Source organism: Ixodes scapularis, unplaced genomic scaffold, assembly GCF_016920785.2.
Source record: "Ixodes scapularis isolate PalLabHiFi unplaced genomic scaffold, ASM1692078v2 PGA_scaffold3__209_contigs__length_174095766, whole genome shotgun sequence".
In the NCBI taxonomy this organism is placed as follows: Eukaryota; Metazoa; Arthropoda; class Arachnida; order Ixodida; family Ixodidae; genus Ixodes; species Ixodes scapularis.
The window spans coordinates 90270145-90293079 of NW_024609868.1; the positions used below are offsets into that span (position 1 = coordinate 90270145).

Sequence of the window (22935 nt, forward strand, 5' to 3'; positions counted from 1 at the left end):
GAAGCTGCTGCCCGAAAGACAACTCTAATCTGAACTAAAACATTCCACAACAGTGAGGGTCGTTTGATGCTGCTGCAGATACTTAAAAAAAAAGTGCAGGCTGATGAAACTAAATATCCTGTACCATCAGAACTCAGTGCGACATATTTAATTGTATTTTTTTTATCTGACCAGCAGATAAACTTTATTTAAAAAAATTGTTTTGTGTTTACTTTGTTGAATTTTCTATATCATGTCTTAAAAAGGCGACAGGCGCTGTGTTCCAATAATAGAGATGGGCTTTATATGGCAATCCAGCATTATTTCATTTTCAAGTAATATGCCAACATATGCCGGACCCTGCTCCAGAAGGGCCACTACCTGCTCCAAAACAACATTTTGCTTGCTACAAGGCCTGCTCCAAAAGGTCAAATGGCACTTCCATCACTGTATAATGCTGCTCCCAACTTGCTCCAAGACCTCGTTTTTGCTGCTCCCAGTCTGCTCCAAAGTGTAGTTTTTTCTGCTCCCAAGATTGCTCCAAAGATGCTTTGCCCAGTTCCATCTCTGCAGGTAGAACAAAAATTTAAAGCATCGCGTGAATTATTATTTTATGGTACTCACGAATGATGCATGTGTGCGTGCGAATTTCTTTGTATCTTATTTATCGGCGTTACTATTATTTTTATTAATTTTTCTAAAGAATTGTATGATTTTTTTAATAAATGCGTTATTGCACGTTGTGTTTTGTGTCGTCAAATGTTGTATCCCCCCTCATTTAATGCCCTAACCAGGCGACCTGAGGTATGTTACATAAACTAATAATGCTGTTTTTGTCGTGTTACTAGAGTCTCGACAACGCGACCAGTGGGAAGCGATTGGTAAGCGAAGGCGCATAAGTACTCGAGTAAAGATAACGTTTACTCATGGGTTGGCGAGTCAGCGTTATTCACTGCGGCCCTCGAAAACAGTACTGAACGATTGCAACTCGGTAATTTATTTATTCATTTACCCTAAGGGCCCTTTCGGGCATTACATAGGGGGGAATTCATTACGCTTACTCTAATTACGCTAACTTGGATAATGATGCGCTGCCGGAGTGAATTCATCTGAGGCGTTGATCACGTGCCTTACTTCGATGGTCTTACGTGATCATTTGGATTGTCGCGTTCATCGTTTGTTAAGGGAACGGGGCAACAATGTTTGTACGTTGCGCGAATACCGCTTAGAACGAATCCCTGACGTTTATGACCGTTCGGAAACACGCGTTCGTTTTTCTCCACGCAATAAGCGTCGCTGGAAAAATGAAAGGAAAACGAGCAGCGTTCCTGTTCCCTCAACTCGTAGCCAGAACAAGCGGCTACGTGACCTGGAGCCGATTATAGATGCTTTCAGCGCGCGCCAAATTTAGCCGCCATTGCCGACCTTCTCTTGTCTTACCTAGGTGCCGAGCCACTGAAGCGGGCGTTGATGGGCCTCTACAAGGGCCTATGCTGGGGAGGAGGACACAGTAACACCTAAAATGGCAATAACCTGTCCTGCTGTGGTAATGATGAATTGAAGCAAGCGGAATAAGAGGGAATAAAAACTGAAGGTCAGTTATGGCGGCGCCCATGCACAGCTGCCTGAAAGCGTCTATAGACACTTTACACACGCGCCAAGTTACAGCCGCCATAGCTGACCTTCTCTTGTCTTACCGAGATGCCGATCAACTGAAACGGTAGTTGACGATCCTCTACAAAGGCCGATGCTTTAAAAAAGGACACAGTTGAGTCCAATATGGACATAACCTGGCCTGCTATGGTAATGATGAAGTGAAATAAACGAAATAAGAGGAAACAAAAACTGAAGGTCAGTTATGGCGGCGCCCATGCACAGCTGCTGCAAAGCGTCTATATGCCGCCAATGGTGATCTCAGCCACGCGCTGAAGTTGGCAAAGCGCAGGGCACGCGGCGAGCTCCAGACATTGTTAGGGTTCGGCTATTGTCGTCATTGCAGCGATGGGACACGAGCCACCACCCGAATGCTCCTCGAGCTATTGATTATCACGAGCCCGAATCGAGTGCCCACGCAATGCTCGGGTCCAATCTATGAGCCGCATTCAAATACTGGGGGATACTGCGACCCCCACGCTACGTCATCAAGTTTTGCGAAGGAGAGACTGACGCTCGCTTTTCTCCTTCAAATTGCCCCGCTGCCAAGAGGTTTCTTGGTTAATGGCGTTGCGTGCGAGTATACTTGGTTCTAACTAGTGTCAGTAAACTCGTGTACAGTGAGAAATATTTCAATTGAATATCGTTGCACCGTCCCTTTCAGTAATGCTGGAGCGGACTGTGTCCTGATGATCGATTGGGGTCGTAACGACCAAGCAGGAAAGTGGACAAATGATTAAAGCCGTAGCCACTAAAAAAAAAAAAATATATATATATATATATACAAATAAATATTTGTCTCTTTTTTTTTTGTGCTCGAAAATAAATGAGCGCTAAATAAAGGCTAATTCAGTTAATTCCCGCCTCCTGCCCGAGGGAAACGAGGGCACGAGCAAATGGAAAGGAAACCAAACCTATTATAAAAAAAAAGATAAAAAGATACGGCGCTTAGACAGACAGAGAAAAGAGCCACAAGTGGCGCAGCCCTCACACGCCCAATAATTCCGAAAGCGAGTCTCCCCGCGGACGTTCGCCCAGTCCCACGGTCCAAAAGCAGGACCGAGGCCCCCAGAGAGCGGGCCGATGGAGAGAGAGAGAACGCAAGCCGTGAGATCGGACCTGCGTCCCCCGGACCCTCCGTTTGCGGCTGCCTCGTGGCCCACCCCCGCACCCCGGCTCGGGTCCCTAGCCGCTGCTGCTCGGCCGCGGCGCGATACAAGCTGCAGCATGAGCAGGAGCGCGGCGGCCCGACGCGTCTGTGTTTACATTCGTCAGTAACCCGAGTCGTGTGCGAAAGTCATTATCCCACGCCACTTGGCCCCTCGTCGCCGGAGACTCGTCTTCTGCCAGGGAGGGCTCCGCACACACCCATGGGAGCCAGAGAAGGGGCTGCTGCTTTGCCTCAAACGCCTCTCTTCTGGCTGTCCGTTCTTGCGGCGGGCCCCCTGACACCGACATTCCGTTATTCGGATCGCTCGCGTTGCCTGTACATGTCCGCCGAGGCTTGGGAAGTTCTCGCTTTCGGTTGTGGTTAGGCGAGAGGGGGGTTTCTCCGTTTTTTGGTTGCATGATGCGGCCGGTTCCCATGGGTTGGTGAAGGGGGCCGCTTAAAAGGCTACGATTTACTCGAAACCGCTGAGCGAGTGCACAGAGCCGTATATGTAGAGAGTTTGGCCATTCGTTGGGGAAGTATAGGAGACAAATGAGGAGGCGCCATTGGCCGAAAGCGGGCTGGGCGTGTTCCAGGGCGTCTTCAGAAATTCGAATGTGACCAACCAGAAGCCAAAAATAATACCCTGGTGGTGGTCGCAAGAAACAAACCTGATAACTGCATTGGAGTAACTCTCGGTGGCTGAAATTATGGTACACGTGATGTTTCAATCACGCTCATCCAAAATGATGGTGGAAGAATGTGACTAGCGGAACGATCGAAATAATCCGTACGCCAAACGCCGAGGGCCGGGAATCTGCCGTCCGAGCGGTCACACACTGTCCGCGCAAAACAGAGTTGAGCGCGCATTCGTTTCTTACATCTTTCTGCATGATCATGATGAAAACAACATGTGCACCCTATTTTCAGCCACGAAGAGTTACTACACTTCACTCTTACGCACTTATTAAAACCATATACGAACATAGACCTTCGATCAGAACTGTTTCTCGCTACCACCGCTAGGGGATTCTTTTCGGCTTCTGGTTGGTCAAAAGAGCATGCCAGGCCCTCTTTCCAAGTCTGACGCCCGCCCTGGCTCTGCCCGCGCCTCCCATTGACCAAACTCTCTACATATACGGCTCTGGGAGTGCAGTCTCATGATGAAACGTATGTCATCAAATGGCTGGTGTTAATAGCTACTCGCCGATAGACTTTTTATGTCGCTTGTGTTAATGGTTAGTCTGCTACAGCAATCCAAATCCCACGCAAATATGCTCGAAATAACAAGTTTACGATTTAAAAAAATCTAGCACATACTTACAGCTTAAAAAGATTTTTGTACATGGTCCGCAATTTAATGCCGCTAACATAAAAATACAGTAGCGGCATAACCAAGTTAAATAATTTATAACAAATAAACAAACTCGACAGATATTCAAATTGAGTTTTTGTCGTGTTTCACACCATGGCAATTCAGACTTTTTTTTTTCTTCTATTGAACAGCTTACATATGCATTTTTTTTAATGGCCATTTGGTTCATCATGGGAACAAAGCTATCACATGTATTTGTTTTAAAAAATCACCGTTTGCGTGAGAAAAGCTTCGGGATAATTTGATTTAACTAAAATCTCAATTTTAGAGCCCATAAAAAGAATATTGTCGAGAGGGGACTAATAACTGTCTAGACAGCTTCACTTATGTTTGTCGTACATTACTTGAGGGATATAATTATAAACAAGTCCACAGATACTACCAATGAAGTCCTTCGAAATACTATCCGCATCCAGCAAAGGTCAGATGCCAGCAATGTAAACATATATAAATAAATGACTGGTATATGGCCGTTTTCCTTCTTTCTTTACTTTGCCCTGTACTTGGGCTGTCTTGTGAATCTCTCTCCATGGTCCACACTATATTTACCATGCGTCTCGAGGAGCATGCAGCTTTTCTGCTTCGGCGTTTTTGCTTAAAAGCATTCAGACACACACACACACAACAACAACAGTTTTTTTCTCCACCTTGCAGGTATTTCGGGCTGTTAAAGAAAACAATACGGGGAAAGAGGGCGTGGTCGAGCTTATTTTAATCTGAAATTATTTATGCATATGTATAGCTACTGTCGCTCTTCACTGCATAAAAGATCGAGTAGATGGTCATTCTCGAAAACTCGTTGTCAGAAGGCACTGCTCGTCACATGCTTAGTGGTTCGGAAGTTCAAAGCTGTCTTTTCGACCTTAACACCTGTGCCGATAGTAGCAAAAAAAAAAAAAATAAATAAATTCGGGAATAAAAAGCAGGAGAAAAAAAAAAAAAAAAACTATCAAGGATTCGTCGGAAGTGTTCTATTCTTGCATATTCAGAGGTTCAGAACTTCCAAACAAGTTTCTCTTACCAAAATGTGTACAGGCTAAAAGAAACACGTCCCAGGAACGTGAAGCGAAAAAAAGAAAGTTTTCTTTTAATGACGTGCTGAACTTGAATACTATTAGAAATCTTCTCCCATGAGTTAATTTATTCCTTAACGTGAAAAAACAATAAATATATTATTTTGTATTCTGCAGATGGCAATGATATGTACTGTCTGTGGTGTTAATTTAAATGCAATACCTCAAACAACTTAGACGAAAATAAATATCAAGTTTAGGTCATAATTGCATGCAGATACATGTTTGGACATTTCTTCGAAACTCACGTTGAATAACAATAATCATATCTTAAGACGGCACTTACCTAGGCTATACATAGATTATTCTTTAAAAAAGTATAACATATCTACCCTATATAGCTCCGGCTGCAGCGTGCTTCAAATCTGGCTCAAGCGATAATCGTCAAAATCCCGTCGTCCTTCCTCGCCCCTTGGGGGTTTATTTCTTTAAACCTAAGCATGCCAGTACATTGAAATAAAAGACATTGTCTTTCGTGAGGAACGCAGCACCGCGTGTAAAGGTTCGAGAAAAAAGAATTACGAATGTACCCCACTACTTGAAATCAAATGAAACCGTCCGCCGGTCTTTCGAAGTTCGACGAACGTCGAACTTTTACCCTAAAAGTTCGAAGTTCGTCGAACCTCTGAGTTTTCATAATTCGAAAATTCGAAACTTTTCGAATTCTCTTCATAAATAAATTCGAAAGTTCGAAATTCATCGAATTTTTTGGTCAGTCAAGTTCGAAAGTTCGACAAGCATCGAACCTTGCAGCGCAATAAGTTCGAAAGTTCGAAAAATATCGAATTTTTTAGCGTAATAAGTTCGACGGTTCGAAAAGCGTCGAACTTCTTAGCTTAAAAAGTTCGAAAATTCGACCTCCGTCGAATTTTACGACATAGACAATTCGAAAAATCGAAATCTTTCGAACCTTTCGAACCGCTTGATTCGATCATCGAAACTTCGATTCGAAAAAAGTTCGCGGCATCCCTATTAAAAACAGATCTCACAAAGTTTCATTCCAACGTTAAAACGGGTCGGTTGACGAATAGCGCTGCTATGTGGATATCAATTACGTGTTACCTTCATGCTGCCACAGAAATTCATTGTTTTTTTCCCGTTTGAGTTTCGATTATTGTCACTAATATTAAGAAAGCACGTACGTAAGCAATGAAGAAAAAAAAAACAATAAATTAAGTGCACATTTTTGTTTTCTTACCAGGAGATATCGAGATTCCGCCCCCGTTTCAGGGCGGCAAGAGCACTGAGCCTCGTGGAACTAAAAACGAAGAAAGCGAAGGCGTATATGCGAGCGTGTTTTATGGACGGCGGTGCTGTAGGAATGCCGAGTCCTCCCGACACCCAGCATACCATCTCCCCCGTCCTTCCTATTGTTCGGGCGGCTCGTAAACCAGCAACTCCCAGGCGCAGCAGGTATGGAAGGACGGAGGTCTACACGACGACGACGATCGTGTTGCTCCACCTCGGAAGCCGGTCGCCTTCGGCTGTATCGGGAATGTCCCGGGCCGGCACCGGGCCAGCTGTTGCTGCTGCCGGGCAGCTGGGCGAGCTGCGGGGTTACGTCCAATACTAGGGACGTCACTGTGGATCACGTGGGGTATCGCCCTCACGTGACCAGGTGACGTGGATCAAGTTACTCCGGGTCACGGGGTGTCACGTGACCACATGTCGTCACGCGGCACGACGACGTGACAGGGCGGCGTCACGTTGCCCACATTGGCGTGCACATCGCAACTGCATCCTCCACGCGGGACGTTTCGGCTTAGTTTGGGCGGTAAATCGAAGAAAGGGCTTAATGTTTTGTCGCCGCTGTATTTCGCTTCTCACTCGCTGCGAAACCGCCTGGAAACCGCACCTTAGTTCCTCTGGTTGGCGCTACGGGGCGCTGCTGACTCTGACGTCAGGAGTCCCTGCCCATTTCTCTGTGGACAGGCGTTGTGACGTCACTTGTGCGTGACGAGGGTTAAAGTCGCAGGGGATTGGTCGGGGCTGCACTGCCCTTACAAAAAATCTGTAGTTAAATCCTTTCGAATTTTTGTTGAAAATTTTCTGGAGTCGTATTGAATTCCTTTTTAAACTTTTTTTGTTTTTTAGACTTTGTTTTGACAACTTATTTAACTCCTAGTTAAAATTGGCCACTTAATTTTTTTAGAAATCCCTCTTACATTATTTTGAATTCCTTACATAAATTTTGTTGAATTCCTTTTGTCGGAACCGCAGTAAACGTTTAAAAAAACACTCATTTTTTAAATATTCTTTTGAATTTCGTTAGGAAATAGTGTCTTTTCGGTACATACACATCCCATAAATAAGCAATGTAAACAAACACAAACACCATCAACTCTCAACTTTTTTTTTTTTTTTTACCATCAAGCACTTAACACCAGAAACAGTGACTCACAGTCCTGTTGACAGCCTTATATAGCCTACATATTGAAGGTAATCATTTGGCCGGTGACCACCTCAGCACTTACTAAGTTTCCAAGCCTCCGGTCGCCTCCTCGAAAGTCTGTCAAAGGGAAGACAGTGTTTCGAAGTTTGTGGACTCTATCTCTTACTAAAAAGCATTTGTACAACCAATAATAATTTTGTGTAGTTCGCTAAAACAACATCCACAAAAACGGCTCATAGAACAAATGTTATCGTTTCTCTGCATAGCACCACTCAGGACGAAGCCAGTCAAGGCGGTTGCTCCACTTTAAAATAGTTATTTTGCTCTTCTTTACTAGTTGAATAGGGTCAATAATGCCACGATAGTCATTTACAAAGTGAGAACGGCTGGGCATGTTTTTCGAACGCCTGGCCTTCAGCACGCGCCCTTTGCCTTCCGTCGTGCTTTGACTGCGCAGTCGAGCTCGAGGGGCGCGAGACGTCGAATTAAGAGTTGTCAGGGATAGAAGGCTCGCGCTGGAGGCAGGAGAACGGAAGCTCCTCCCTACGGTTCTCAACTTGTCAGAGACTATTGAGAAACTTAGTGACTTTTGACATTTAGTCAAGATGTATTATGTTCAATAAAAAGTTAACAGAAAGTCTGTAGCTTTTCTTTTGACACTGGCTACAGAAAGTCAACTGAATAATTTGAACACGAAGTGAACAGAACGTCTGCTGTATTTCTGATAACACTTTCAACAGGAAGTCAACAGAAAAAGATCCAACGTAGAGTTAATAGAAAGTCAATAGCTCAATAACAAAAAAAAATAAAATAAAACATCCGTCATATCGGGCCCCGCACACAACCGCAGACCAAATAAAATAATAAAAAAGAGTATTTTTTTTATAAAATAATATAAAAAAATAATGTCAATAAGTTTTATTTTTTTATTTTTTAGAAAATAACCCACAAAAAAACGTCGTTACAACTTCTTTTTAATTTTTTTATAAATAAGTCTACAAAACAAAATATATTGTTTTTCCTTTTGAATTTTTTTAGAAAATAACCTACAGAAAAACGCCTTTACAAGTTCTTTTTAATTTTTTTATAAATAAGTCAACAAAAAAATTCAATATTTTTTTCTTTTGAAAGTTTTTTGACAATAGTCAGAACAAAGTGCGTTTATAAAGGAATTAAGTAGGATCGCGGAAAGTCAATAAGAAGTCTAAAAAAAGTTAAAAAGAATGTTGAGACCCGTTTTTGTAAGGGTGGCCAAATTACCTCTGTGGCGCTTACCCCTTGAATTCCGAGTTACGGGTCTGGGAACGGATGCTCGGCGTCTGGCATTCCGCCGAAGGAAGTGAGTGCCCATGCTCCGAGCGGGTTACACGGCCCCTGTAAAGCTGCGCGCAGAAGGAGAGTATCGGAATTATCTGACCGAGTAGCATATCCAGATACGTCGAGGTAGACTAGCGTCCTGTTCTACGAAAACGTCCACACAACGAATGGAGGAGGGCTCGCCTCAACGCTCTCACTTCCTGGAAACTCCTCGAATTGCCCTCTTCTCGTGCAGAACAAAGAGAACAGCGAGTTTGTTTCTCCGACAAAAACAAGCATATTGTTTGTTTTGTGTGGTTGTTCTTCACGATTACTGCTATTTACTGAAAGTAAAAGAATTGTTGCATCGCCCCTTTTTTACGGACACCTTATTTGTTTCCCCTCCAAAAAAAGAAATCGTCTTCAGTGTAAGTCGTCCACAATACCGAGAGAAAATTGCGCGTATTTGCCGAGTTCGTCCCCGTATATTGTGCCTATATAGCGAGTTGTTCACATTAACGGGGTCCATAGTAAAGATACATGACTGAATGACCTTTCGATGCCGGTCCGCTACCTCTCCTATCAGAAAAGCACAGCTGCAGTGACAGGAGAACGACACGAACCTGGTTGGATGGCATTGCACGGAGCACGACGACCCGTGGGTCGGAATGTCGTCGCTGGAAGAATGCGTGTGTGTGGGAGGAGGGGGAGGTTCCTACAGCGGTTGACAGAGAGCAGACTTGCTGGCTAGTCGCGGCGTTCTATTGTCCACGGAGTGTAGCACGTATAGCCATCTCGTTCGGTAGTAGTGGATTTAGTCTATCGTTCCGACAACCATAGCCGATACTCCGCCGGTGCCTTTTTTGCACATGAACCGTATCGTTATCGCGTCGTCCGGGGTGTCAAAACGGTCTACTAAAACTTCCTAAAGTGTCTTGGGTGAATTTCCATGCACCTACTCGTTTTTACCTGCACGTTTTTTGCTCGTACGTTTGAGCGTTCAGCTCTATCACTTTATTTATAAACTTAACCTTTTAGTTTCATTGCTAGCCGCAAATATCCTTTCTTTAAAAGAGAACCTACAGAATCGTAGCATCTGGGTTCCAATCTACGTGATATTTTGTACACTTTAGCGGACAATGCAATTTTGGTTCGCGTTGTATTTCTGTTTTTAGGCAGCTGCTACCGCGGTGAGATTGCTCTTCTTTTATGGGAGACTAAGGGATAAATATGTAATATTTGTCTATTCCGCCTTACATTACATGTGAGCTATGTTGGAGTACGAAAAAGGCGGTATTTTTTGGCACGTCTGCTCGTGTCTGTGTACCGGTAATTTAAAAAAAAAAAAAAGTCTCGCTTTTTTTATTTTCAGTTTTCGAAGAGTAAAAAAAGGGCGGCGTAAAGTTATGGTGCCTAGTAGAACGCTCCTCGGACTAGTGCGTTTACCGCGTCCTAAGAAGTGGTCCCTCTATTTCCGCCTGATGACGTCATAGACGCGTCACGTTGTCGCCGGTCGCGATCCTGGCGGTGACGCAGCAGCGGTGGTGGGTGTGACAGACGCCTGTTCTGCTGCAGGTCACTGTCTAGCTTGACAGTCCACGGAAACTTCCGCAGCCAGGAGTTGGGACGCCGCGACGATAGCGACGCCCGCTTTCGCTCGTACTTTTTACCGAGGCTTCTAGCACCAACCGCCAGGATCGCGACATCCGACAACATGACACACGCCGGCTTCCCTGGCGTCATTTGTTGCCACTTTGGGACCAGTTTTGATGTGTAGGCCAGACTTTGTAGTAAAATCTGACTCGAGCATGTCCTTCTGTGACGATGACAGTGCTGGTAGAATAGGTGCCTACGTTTTCACCTGAGTGGCGGTGGGAGGGAACTTCCGACGGTACGCGCCGCAAGTATCTGTACACTGCGTGACATTGTTAGTAGAAATGCTAAGCGTTTTTTTTTATTTTTTAGGGGTATTGGCGGAGTAGATATTATTTTGTTTTTATCTCGGACTTCGATGAACACCTTCGGGGTGCCTACCATCGGAGACCTCTGGAGAATCGTGGCTGAGGATGATGCCGGTTGCTGGTTGGAAGTTGAAAAAGACTTCTTGCTTTTTTTTTTTTTGCGTTAAAGACTTAAGGCTAGCGGTTGTACCGCACTGACTCTATTTCTCATCCACAGCTGAGACACTAGACGCCCATTGGGGCTGACTAACTTCCAAATGTATAAACATACATTTAACAAAATTATTAAAACCGACGGCGAAGTACGGCGAAGAGCTATCGTACTCGGAGACTCATGTTGTAATGAATACAACTAAACTTTTCTGCTACGTAAAGCAATTACGTAAGACAATACGAGCATGCAAAAGTGTAGCTGACTGCCGCACACGACTTACGCAGTTAAACGGTTAAAAATAAATGCCTCGTTGTCGAGTGTCCACCCGCTCATGGTGTGGACTGAGGCTACCTTGTTGGAGGAGAACAGGGGCTCTCGTTCAAGGCAGAAGCAAGGCGGCGCACCGCGGAAAAAAGGCCCGCTCACGAGTTCGTTCAAACTCTACGATTTTCCGTCCAGTTAGAGGTTACGACAGTGTGCCGAAAGCTGTCCCGTCAAGCGACCTGGCCGGACTCCGACAGTGTCCCTCCCCTTCCCCTTTTTATGCGCCTTGAGCTGACACTAGAAACTCCGCCTTCGGCGCAAGCTTCCTGCCCTTGCTAACACAAGTAGTGTGAACGCGCTGACGCGCAATCAAAGCACTGTGGAAGCCAGCGAGCCCGCACTGAAGGCGGAGCTTCTAGTCTCTGCTTAATGGTGAACAAAGTATGGGTACGACATCACGTTGTTGGTAAACATGTGAGTAGTGACCCAACACGAGCGTTTTGTCAACCGTGAACCGGATTCCAAAAACGAATGGCCGTCGAGCATGCAGCGTTATGTCCGGCGCCGCGTTAAAAAAAAAAAAAATCAAATAAACTGACTCTGAGGATCCCGACGAAATCCGCCAAAATGTGTATCGTCGGGAAACTTCCCTTCGCACCAGAGTATAGACAAGAGAATTAGGTACTTTAAAAAGGAAAAAGGAATAAACCAAGGACATGTCAAAGACGCTCATACTTCTGGCAAAGGCAAGCGTAGCGGAAGGGCACGCAAGGATTCCAAGAATGCGGAGGCCACCTCGCGGGGTTCACCCGAACCTGCGTTCACGTCTGCACGTCAACGTCGGTCGCGCTCGGGAACCCCGCAGCTAGTCCGCAAAACCACTGGAGCGCGATCCGAGGTTTCCGCATGTGTGCGTGGCGCTCGAAACTCGACCACGGCACTTGGTCTAGTTTACGAAACGGCCTGCCCGTTGACAAGTGCACTTCGGAGCCCTGCAGGCCGCGTGGATTCACGTGTCTGGGAACTCCCGCCCTCGGGTCAGGGGGGAGATTTGTGGACACGACCCGCCGTGAGAAAACTCCGCTGGTATTGGAACACCAAGGATCGGTGCACGTAGAGCTGCGTAAACGAATCCGTTAAAGCACACATGCAAAGGAAAAAAACATTTTTTTTTTAAACAGCTTAGATGGAAAAAGGATGTCATAAATCGATTTTCCAACGAAGAAAAAAAAATTTAGAGTTATATTTACGGTGCTATACGAATTTGTAGTTGGCGCCCGCAGGCGCCGCGGAAAAGTGGCCCTTATTTATCACGTGACTGGCCTTTATTTGTCACGTGGTGATTGCGCTGTTTCGGAAGCTTCCTTTGGCCTCCACGAGTAACTTATTCATCTTTCTTTGAAGTATAGCAAGAAACTAAGATTAATAAGTAACTTTTAGGCCCGCTTCAGGCGGGGCAACTTTTCCAGCAATTTTGAGGTTGCTGGCGGGTTGTTCCCTAGCTTTCCCTAGATCGATGCGAATTGCTGAGATCGGGTCCGGCTCGAACAAGCGAGCAACTCGGAACAATTCGAAGACGGCTGAAGCGGCTGCAGCCAATCAGAGACGCGATATTTTCACGTGACACCCCTGTGGTGGTGATGATGACAGCTAAAGACGTAGTTCTGGTTTGGAGTGGATCGTTTTCGGAAATAAACAGTTTCAGAAAAATGAGTTAGTATTCTCAACGACGTTCAAAGATATAAGAACGCGTTTTTAGCGCGTAGCTGGGCGTCTAAATAGTGAAAGAAGAATCAAATTTAATTATGATGATGGCAAGTCGGAGCAATTCGGTTGCTGCCTGTGAACGCGAGCGGCCGGTGTTGCTAGTGTTGCGACGTCAAGTTGCTGGGTGAAATTGCTCCGTCAGAAGCGGGCCTTAGAGCCCAAAGGAAACTCCTGAAAAAGCGCAAACAGACGTCATAGACCTGTGCGCCGGTCAGATGACGGCGGCGGCGCCCCGAAGCAGACGAACTTGTGCGGCGGCGGCGACGGTGGCGTGGAGAAACGCGTTGGAGTGGTGTCGTACAACGCTCTCCGAGCGGCGGCGGCGTGACTTTGCGGCGGCGGCGACGCAGCGCGGCGGCGCACAGGCCTAACACGTGACCAGCGGCGGCTCCCGCGGGCGCCAACTACAAATTCGTATAGCGCCGTAAATACAGCTCTAATTTGTTTCTTTCTTCGTTGTAAATTCGATTTATAATATTCTTTCTTCATGTAGCCTGTTTAAAAACAAAGTTTTCTCCTTTGCACGTGTCCTTTAAAACAAAATGCCGTCTTGGACGCTGGCGCGAGTGGCGGTCACCTGGGGCGGACGCTAATTTTTCCCGCTTAGCAGGCCGCTCTAGTAGTTGTGATGCCAGCCTTTTAACTGTAAAAGAACTACAAAAAAAAAAAAAAATCGGCGATTGCTTGTTTGCGTTAACGCGCCGCATTCACATTGGCGACTCAACGGCATCCGCAGTGCGGTTGCGAACGCGGTTGCTTGACGATGCAATACTAATTCACGCACAGTTGATGATGAACACGAGCAGATCCAATTCGCGCTTGCGATTCGAACGCCGGTGTGAAGTGTCGCGGTTAGCACAGATGTGGCACTGAAACGAGGACGCATACTAAGAAGCGCGAGCTGATGCGCGTTTTCTCGAAGATGAGGAAATGCAAAAGAAAAACAAACGAAACAATTTCTTTTTTTTTTTTTTTATTTGGGATGTTTTATGGTGCCGTGCCGTGTAGGGCGCTTGGACTCACGGAAGGGTAGCGGAAAGGTTCTTCTGCGATCGCGGAAGTCAGAAAGAGCCAGCGGGAGGCAGGGGCTGTACGAGGAACGTGGATGTTGGAACGATGCCGCTTTCGGCTTCCATCTGCATTCGCTTAGAGCAGGCCGGATGCCTGCTTTTCTTGGTGCGACACGTTAGCAGATCTCCGAAAACAACCCCCAGACAATTTTCTTTTTGCTTGCTCAATGTGTAGAAAAAGTCTGATTCTTTATTCTGTAATCAGGGTCGAAAATTACGCTATAAAAAGTATTGTTGCCTGTGACAAAACGTGTGAGAGATGATGCGTTTTTGAGGCGCTTCTCTAGTCCGTGGACTTTGTTGGTGACGTTGAGATCGATTCGATTCGAATTACTTTACGACCCTACTGACTGGTTCCCAGGAACTGGTATCGTCCAACTTCTACACCCAGACTGACATCCCACTGTGAGGAACACTCACGTGCACCGGTCAGTGCACCGTTTCTCTTCCCCGTTCACCTCTCCAGTCTCGAAACTACGTCTATGATCTGAAGTTCCGAACTCCGTTTTGCTCCTGTCGTCAGCCTTCGGGGCTTCCACAAGGCTTGCTTTTGTTTGTACACCGTAAGATGTGTGCAGTGTAGGCTCGGTGTGTGCTCTTTCATTAGCATTCTCATTTCCCGTGCGAACTGGCACCGAAGAGTTCGACATTTCCTGCTGTGAACAAACGCTTTTATAAAAAAAAGAGAAGGAATTAGGCTGTGCGTGAGGCGGGAATAGCAGTAGACTGGAGACAGTCTGCCGCTGGTGTGACCCACGAAATATTCGCTTGAACTTGGCCGCTGGCGAGGAGGACAAAAATAACTGCTCCTGTCAGGAACCACAAAAAATTTATATATATATATATATATACCGTGACGGCGTTTTGCTCTCAGTTTTGCTGTATTATACATTTTACGGTGTATATTAGCATGTAAGTACTTTTATTGTTGAGACCCTGTTGTGGAATTCGGAAACCCGGACCCAGTCACACCAGATGTTGATTCTTGATTGTACAATAGGATGAGCCAAGGAACACCATTTGAATGCCTTACTCAGAAATAGAAATTTTCAGCTGTGGTTTCTCTGCTTCGTTGAATATTGGAGGTTCAATGAATTGACACCAAACTGCGGGGATGGCATGCACTCCGCGACGCTGTTAGCAGGAACAAGCCATCGCCGGCTTTCTGTGTCTTGCGGTCACTATTAAAGAACAGCCACTAAAAGCTACTATTCTGGTGGAAAGTGCTCGGTTGCGGTACGAACACCTAAGTTGTAAATTCTGGTGCCCGCCAGTGCCGTTTCCAAGTAAACTGCGGAAAAGCGCCGAGGTCGTGTTCGCGCTAACAGTGTCGTGCAGTGCACGCCGCAACCGGTGTTCGTAACATCCTCGGCGTGCCCTCGTTGATGGCTGCAGGCTTCCGGCACTGGCACGCCGACGTGCGGATGGAGGACACCCCGCTGGAGGCCGGACTCGGGTTCACCTGCAAGCTCAAGTCGGACGTGGACTTCCTGGGAAGGCGGGCCCTGGAGGCGCAGAAGGCCGGGGGCCTCACCAAGCGCATCGCCTGCTTCACCCTGGACCAGTGAGTCCGCCGCGGGCGCCGTGCGGACAGCGCCGGATCGAGAAAGATCTGTTAGCGGCGCACATTCGGATAGAGTAAAAGACGGTTCACATTAGTTCAGATTTAAGCCACTAATACTCTTACCACACTATACTCTCGTACCTCTATTTCAGAAGAAGGGAAGAGTGCGCGTGCACAGCATTGGTGGGGGCTCAAGATGAGCAGGCGCACGTGCGCCCATAGCTTTGACTGTAGAGCCACGTAACTTTGTGGAAGAGTGTAGTGGGGTAACTGTGGCTTAGCGTAACTGCAGTTAAGTGTGCCCGTGTAATGAGGGTAGAAATGAGGTACGCTTCGGAGTACGGCACTTCCGCCATTTTGGTGCCTAAAAGAAATCATCGTTGTTGAGTGACCCGAAGCTTTACCTGAATTGCGGGCGGCGATGTCGCCTGAGCTTTCTGACACGGTGTACCTAATGCTCAGCCGGCGGCACGTCTGAATCGTTGCGATCGCCAATAGACCCCTTTCATAAGTCCGTGGAGCAACATTGCCGGTCGCCATTTTTCGGAGGAGAGAAGCAGGGAGAGAAAATTGGCTTAAAAGGGCGGGAAGAATCATATATTTGTCTGTTTTATTGCTCGGCTAGGTGGCACAAGCGACCGCCCGTTACAAGGGGTGTAGCCATTAACATCCATCAATCCATCCATGGACACGAAGTGTGTGTGATTGGATCCGAGTCCTCGCCGAGCGCTGACGCTGTACACCGGTTTTCGATACGTTTAAACCGAGTTCACGCCGAATGGCGACGCACCCCTCGTGTCCATTGTACGTTCGGGAACCGGGCCCAAATAATGGCGGAGTTAGTCAAGTAATTGACGCAGCAGTTACTAGATGGCGCCATCTTCAGAAAAGGGTCTATTGCGCCCGCTTGGCTCTACGCTCCAAATTGGCGGCGCCCACGAGGTCATCGGCGAATCGAGTCAGATACTTTAAAGGCCGGCGACCGATTTCGCGCTTTCCACATTCCCCTCCCTCCCTATTCTCTTTCTACTATCCTGTCTACCGTTGCCGGTTGCCATGGGGGAAGATCCCCCATGGTGAGGAGGATCTTCTGCCTTGCAGAATCTCGAGTCTGGTCGTCGGCCTTTAAGCGTGTTTAACGGACTCTTGTCCACTGATCTCTCGACGCCTGGTGATCGGTCTTGCTCGTAGCTAAGCGAAACGAAATTTAGAGATTGCGAGGCATTGCTGGATGAAATTCTCGCGAATTTCAGGCACGTGGCTCTGCACGGCCTGGAAGTCATCTGGCGAGGCGACGAGGTGGTGGGCTTCACCCGGCGTGGCGACTTTGGTTTCGCCGTGGGCAAGAGCATAGCGTACGGCTACGTGAGGCGTCCCGACGGCGCCGCCGTGTCGCCGGACTACCTGGCGTCCGGAGACTACTGGCTCGAATCCCTGGGCGAGAAGTACAAGGCCAGCTTCCACCCCAAGCCGCCCCTCGACCCGGACAACCGCAGGGTGAAGGGCGTCTACGACCAGCCGCTCCCCTGCGACAAGTGATGGCGGCAGCAGAATGCACCAAGTGCCAATGCATGAACTCGTATCTTTGACGTGACTTCACGGCAGTGGCGCTATTTTGACATTTCACGCTCAAATTGTGGGCACAGTGGCGCGCGCTTATTTTATATTGGGGAGTTTTCGTACACCGCGTTTCCCCGTCTGCTAAGCCCTCCGCAACGAAGAAGCCGCTGCTGCGCCTGCGCGCCGATAGCCTTGACTGTAGAGTTCCGGGTATCGTAGCGCGTTGCGGAGAGCGTTGCCGGACTGCAAAAACGATCTACGAAAACTTCCTATTAAGTTTAAGCGTAGCAGACGTTAGGAGCGCTTTTTCCGCGCTTTGAAGGGGCCTGCCTACCACGCGCGCTCGTGCGGAGCAAGAGTATGTTCAGGCATGGTTCAAGGCAGTAGACTCGGGCTTTTGGTAAAACCGAGGTTACCTTCTGTACATGTGCAGTGCAAGTTGTCACGTGACTACACGCTCGATTATCAACATTGAGTAGGTGAACAGTTATAGCTGCTGTCGCGAGCCTACCCAAGCTCGAACGATTCGAAGTTTCAACGCAAAGTTCGACGGGCGGCATCAGCCACGCCAGCTGATGCCGCCCGTCGATTAGGCATCGCGTTCCGGAGTGAGGAGCCGCCCGCGGATACAAAGGGCACAACGGGCCTGCTATAGCTACGCACTGGCGACACCTCCGATTAGTACACGATACCCACCGTTGCTTCTCTTGCAGCTGAAAAGACGGACAAGGGGAAGGGGCAATAAACTCTGTTCTTTCTTTGGACCTAATCGTGTCAGTTATCGTCGCCGGTGGCGTGCTGTGCGACGAAGAGGCGTTAAGAAGCGACGCCGGGTTGTGGTGCGAAAGTTCAACTTCAAAAATTGTTTTCTCGCTTTAAACAAAAATTACTTCGATTAAACTTTCAGAACCAAAAGACAATCGATTGTTCTTCCACCCCCCATATTTTGTATTTTTACTTGGACCACTTCAGGGTAAAATAAACGACTGTTTATGCGTCAAAACATATTTTTTTTTTACTGCGAGAGATTTAATTGAGCAGTTTAAACTTTTTTTTTATAGATTATATACCTGCAGGGCAGCCGGTAAAAGGTTATATTTAAACCCCGGAGCAATTAGATATTTTTAATAAAATACCGCAAATGCTATAATTTAAAAAAAATGTTTAAAAAATAATTAAATTATACAAAACTGCACAAGCCCAACCAAATTGCAAGTCAAAAGCCGCGTATATTTAAGAAAAAATATTGTTCGGTGTTTCATAAAAAACTGATTTTTCATAAATTATTTTCACGCTATTTTTAAAAAGTTGAAATTGCGCTCACGCCATCAAAAACTTTTGTTCGTCAGAATTATTTTAGGGCATGGCTACGGACAATGCGGCAAAAGGCCATGAATTTTTTTTAGAAATCGAAGGTGGTCGAGCGCAACGTCTGGGACGTTTGACATGGAATGACCCATTGGTATTTAGTTACTCTCTCCGTGCCCGCTGGCTTGCCCGAACCCCAAGAGGTGTGGAAACCGCAAAAAAGGTTGACGCTTAAATATGATTGCAGGGCCCCTTTAAGGGGTATTCACACGAGGGAGAAATCTCCGGGATTTCTCCATCGCAGGGTAACTGAAAAAAAAAAAAAAGTGTTTCTTTTTTTTAACAGCTTAATTGGGACAAGCATGTCTCAAAACAATTTATTCGCGAAAAATATTTTTTACAGCAATATTAATTGCGCGAGACTGATTTTAGTTTCCGGCTATTTCGTCCGCCTTAAATTGCGCGCCACAAAGTGGGTATTATACGTCACGGACTGGCTGCTATACGTCACGGAGTGACGTCCGATAGCAACTCTTCTCATTGGCTAAAGATTGATTGCCAGCTTAGATCTGGGTTGTAAACCTTCGTGATATTGTAATTTCCTTTTGAGCGGCATATTTTTATGTTTAAAGAATGACCCATGTGATTAGAGTTGTTATTTTTTACAAGAGGTTTACAAGACGGACACCTTCGTTTGAATTCATACCATAAGAAAACAAAAGCTTCGCCAGTCTTTCATGGCCGCCGAAGTCTCTGCTCCCGCTGTCTCGCCTACCTCGATAGTCGTTTCGCCGAAGTGATCAGTGTTTCGCGTTGACCCAGGTGCTTGAGTGAGACCTGAAGTGAAGCAGTGTGCGTTTAGCAGCTGTCACAGGCGTTAATCATAGGAAGCGACGCGGGGTTGTGGCTCTCATAGCGCGGTTTGTTACTGTCGTTTTCCTCTTTGCTTTCTTAACGTGTTTTTTTTTGTCTGCTTGTGCGTGCAAATGCTGTTTTCTTGTGGAGATGTCAAACAACTTTAGAGCAGCACCATTGCTCTAAAGTGCTGCCCAAATACGATATAGCTTCGCCAATACTGGAAACTCCTCCGAAAACACATAGGAGCGGCGGCGAACGTGACAGTGGCGCCTCTAGCGGACTCGGAGTCTACGGAAGCAGTCGACGCAATGGAAAAGTATAGGCTCCGCGACGTCCTCGAGCATTACAAGCCCCGTTTCGTCACCCTAACAGAAGAGACAATTTATTACTTTCAGTCCGCTTGAAAAGGGGTATCCACTAATCGCAACTGCAACGACAATCGAATAACAACGCGCGCATAAACAAAGATAGAGCAGTTTATTTAGCGGTCTCAAACGCCTCTCAGGGGATCACACGTGTTTGAAACGCGTCTGGGAAGCGGAAAAAAAGGCGTTTAGCTACTCGAACTACGTCGTAATCATTAAACATGCAAAAACGACATGTTAATATTACCAGAGCAAGCGCACGAGCTGCTGGAGCATAAAAACAAAACAAAAAGTAAGGATAAAAACGACCGTGAGAACACTTACCGAACTTTGCAGAAAAAATGGTGTCGCCATTCCCGACGAAAATAAAAAGAAACGGGAAAGAGAAGCGAACAAAGGCGAATAAAACAAAGAAGCTAGCAAAAAACTATTTCAACGACGACGATCGTTGCGGCGCTTATAGAAAAAAAGAAGGAAAAATGGAAAGCAGCAAATGAATAGCTGGTGGTCACCAACGGTGTTGAATTCACGACAAACAAAGCGGAAGCAACAGACGAAACTAATGAAAAAAGAAGAATGCGTCCCTTTTTTTTTCAGCTGCTTGTTATACATTTCTTTATTTGCTTTCGCGGCGTAGGTACGAACTAAAAACAAAACAGGGGAAATAAATAACGTAGTGCAGCTCACACTGCCCGCTAAAAAAGAGTCGCAGAAATGTTTTGGTCGCAGGCGGCAATCTTCTATATGTGCTAGCAGTGAGTAACCTTTTTTTGCTTTCGAATTTCTTTTTCCAGTGACTTTGGCGGGTTGTTCGTTCGCTCGCTTGACGAAGCAGTTTAAAAGTGCATTCAAGTACTTGTTGACGTAGGTGTCCGTAGGTTGACGTAAGAAGCAGAAGAAAGATTTTCCACCACATCGCACAAACTTGTTCTTGCAATGGTAGGCAGCACATGGCATGCCTGCCATCTCAAAGTATGCTCTGGTGTATGCTCGAATGCGGCCGGTTGATCAACAAACGATGACCCGTAGCAGACGTGCCAGCCGGAGTACACAAATAAAATTCGAATAAAAATGTATAACGAGCTTACACTTCCTAATATATTTAATAAAAATCAAAAAGCACGTATGACGATTTTGGATTAGAAACTCAATCGAAGGCGAAAATAGGAGGTTATCGCAGACGACAGTGGAAGAAAACAACAACAACAACAGCAAAGTTGCAGACGGGCCGTCTGCAACTTTGCTGTTGTTGTTGAAGTTGCAGACGGGCCGTCTGCAACTTTGCTGTTGTTGTTGTTGTTTTCTTCCACTGTCGTCTGCGATAACCTCCTCAAAATGTCCGGGCCTAGCACAGACGAACCAGGGGTAGTAGCGCCGAAGCGAAGGAAAGGGAGTAAAAACTAAACCAAACAAAGCAAGGATACACGATGGTTTACACGTCGGGGAAAAAAAAAAGCAAAAAGAAAACAAAAAATATACACAGCAACATATAAGCAGGAGGAAGAAATAACGCGGCAGAGTGGCGTCGCCTCAAAAATATAAAAGAAAGAAGACTCAAAAATGGAAAGAGTGGAGACGGTTCAACGGGTGTCGGCCGTTGTCGTAGAAGTAAAGAAGCAGCGAAGCAGAAGATGTTGGTCGTCCCCGCGCTAACAATCGGAATTTGTGCACTGAAAATAACGTGACTGGAATCACCTTTTTCGCGGGGCTACGACGCTCTCCCCTTCTTTCTTTGCAAGCGCGAGAAGTCTGCTTTTTTCGTAACTCCGCTTTTGTTAATCTATAATCGCGTCAGATTTGCATATGCACAACGACTTCTTTTGGAGCATACTGACATCGCCGTAACGTACGTGGTTCAAAATTGACTTCTGCTTCTTCATCCGGAGACGATCTTAACGGGATTAGCCAGCTCGCCTGTTCAACTAAACGGTTATGAGCAAGACATTCATGAAAAATGGGAATTGCAACGACAAAACGAATTGACCGATAAGAACAATAAAGTTGAAACGAAGCTATGTTCTGAAATGTTTGTACATTTCCCTTTTTCACGAAACAGCGTGAAGGCATACATTCGTGTTTTGCTTGGCTTACATAAGTTGTGACAGAATGTTTTCTTCGGGAGAACTCCGAAATTGCACCCAGAAAGCTGTAACATCTTTCCCACGCATAAAGAATGTCCTTCACTCATGAGCTGGCACCCATTTTTTAACTTTCAAAGCAGCGAATGTCCGTGACAATTTTTTTTCGTTGGTCACCTAGGACGGAGATAGGCAAAACCAATGCATTTTGGAGAATTTGCCTGCTAGCGGAGACTCCGAGCTCGCCAGGGGCGCTGCAGTCACTTTTCGCCCGTTTTCCGCGGGAGTTGCCAGTATTGGCTTTTACGGTATTTGTGCTGCCAGATGGCTGATCGTGACAGCGAGTCTTCCAGCAGCCATGTCGCCCGGAAAGGTGACAAGCTGGATGCTATTTGGCTGGAGACAATCGAGCGTTCGCGTTGCGACAAACGTGTCCAGGTATGTTCTCGTCATTTCGCTCCGGAGGTCTTCGAGATTGCGCCGGGTGCACCGAACGTCCGCGACTGAGACACAGCTGTTACTTAAAAAGCCTGGCACAGCCAGGTTATTACGTAACGGCTGTCCGCAGAAGCCTTCGGACGTCCGAATTCTGCGTTAGCCGACAGATCTTTCTCTCGGCTTTCGAACCATCTTAGGTAAAGTTGTTTGAATTGAATGTGTACTGTTATCGTAAATCTTGGCTTGTGATTGCGGCTTTGTAGATCATCTTATTCGTTTTGCTGGAGAGACGCAAACGACTGGCATAATAAAATCGGTTGCATATTGCGCATACCTCGCAAAAGCACTTCCCCAGTCACCTGGCGAAAAGCGCGAAACACGGAATCCATTGTTCAATTAAAACGACGTAATTTTGTTGGAAACGCCGGCAGCTTTTTACTTACGGTATGCGTCGGGAATTTTTCACATTATAAAACGGAACGAAGTAAGATTTACTTTTAAAAACGCTCGTTGCGTCCTCCCGGATCCGTTTGACTGGATCAGTTGACGGCGACGGGACTGAACCCGTTAAGCCTCAACCCCACAACAACCAATTTGCGCTCCGTGTTAGTGTGGGTGTCTACTTCCAGA

General features: G+C 46.5%; 1 protein-coding gene across 1 annotated transcript in view; it reads left to right on the forward strand.

The window, feature by feature from the left end:
• The window catches only part of LOC8036170 (sarcosine dehydrogenase, mitochondrial), a 79366-nt gene extending 61344 nt beyond the window's left edge, over positions 1 to 18022 (forward strand). Inside the window, exons 18-19 of the mRNA XM_040215795.3 lie at positions 15530 to 15698; positions 16952 to 18022. Of these exons, the coding sequence (XP_040071729.1) occupies positions 15530 to 15698; positions 16952 to 17237 (455 nt within the window). The 3' untranslated portion in view covers positions 17238 to 18022. The remainder of the gene's footprint in view (positions 1 to 15529; positions 15699 to 16951) is intronic.
• Positions 18023 to 22935: the final 4913 nt, after the last annotated feature.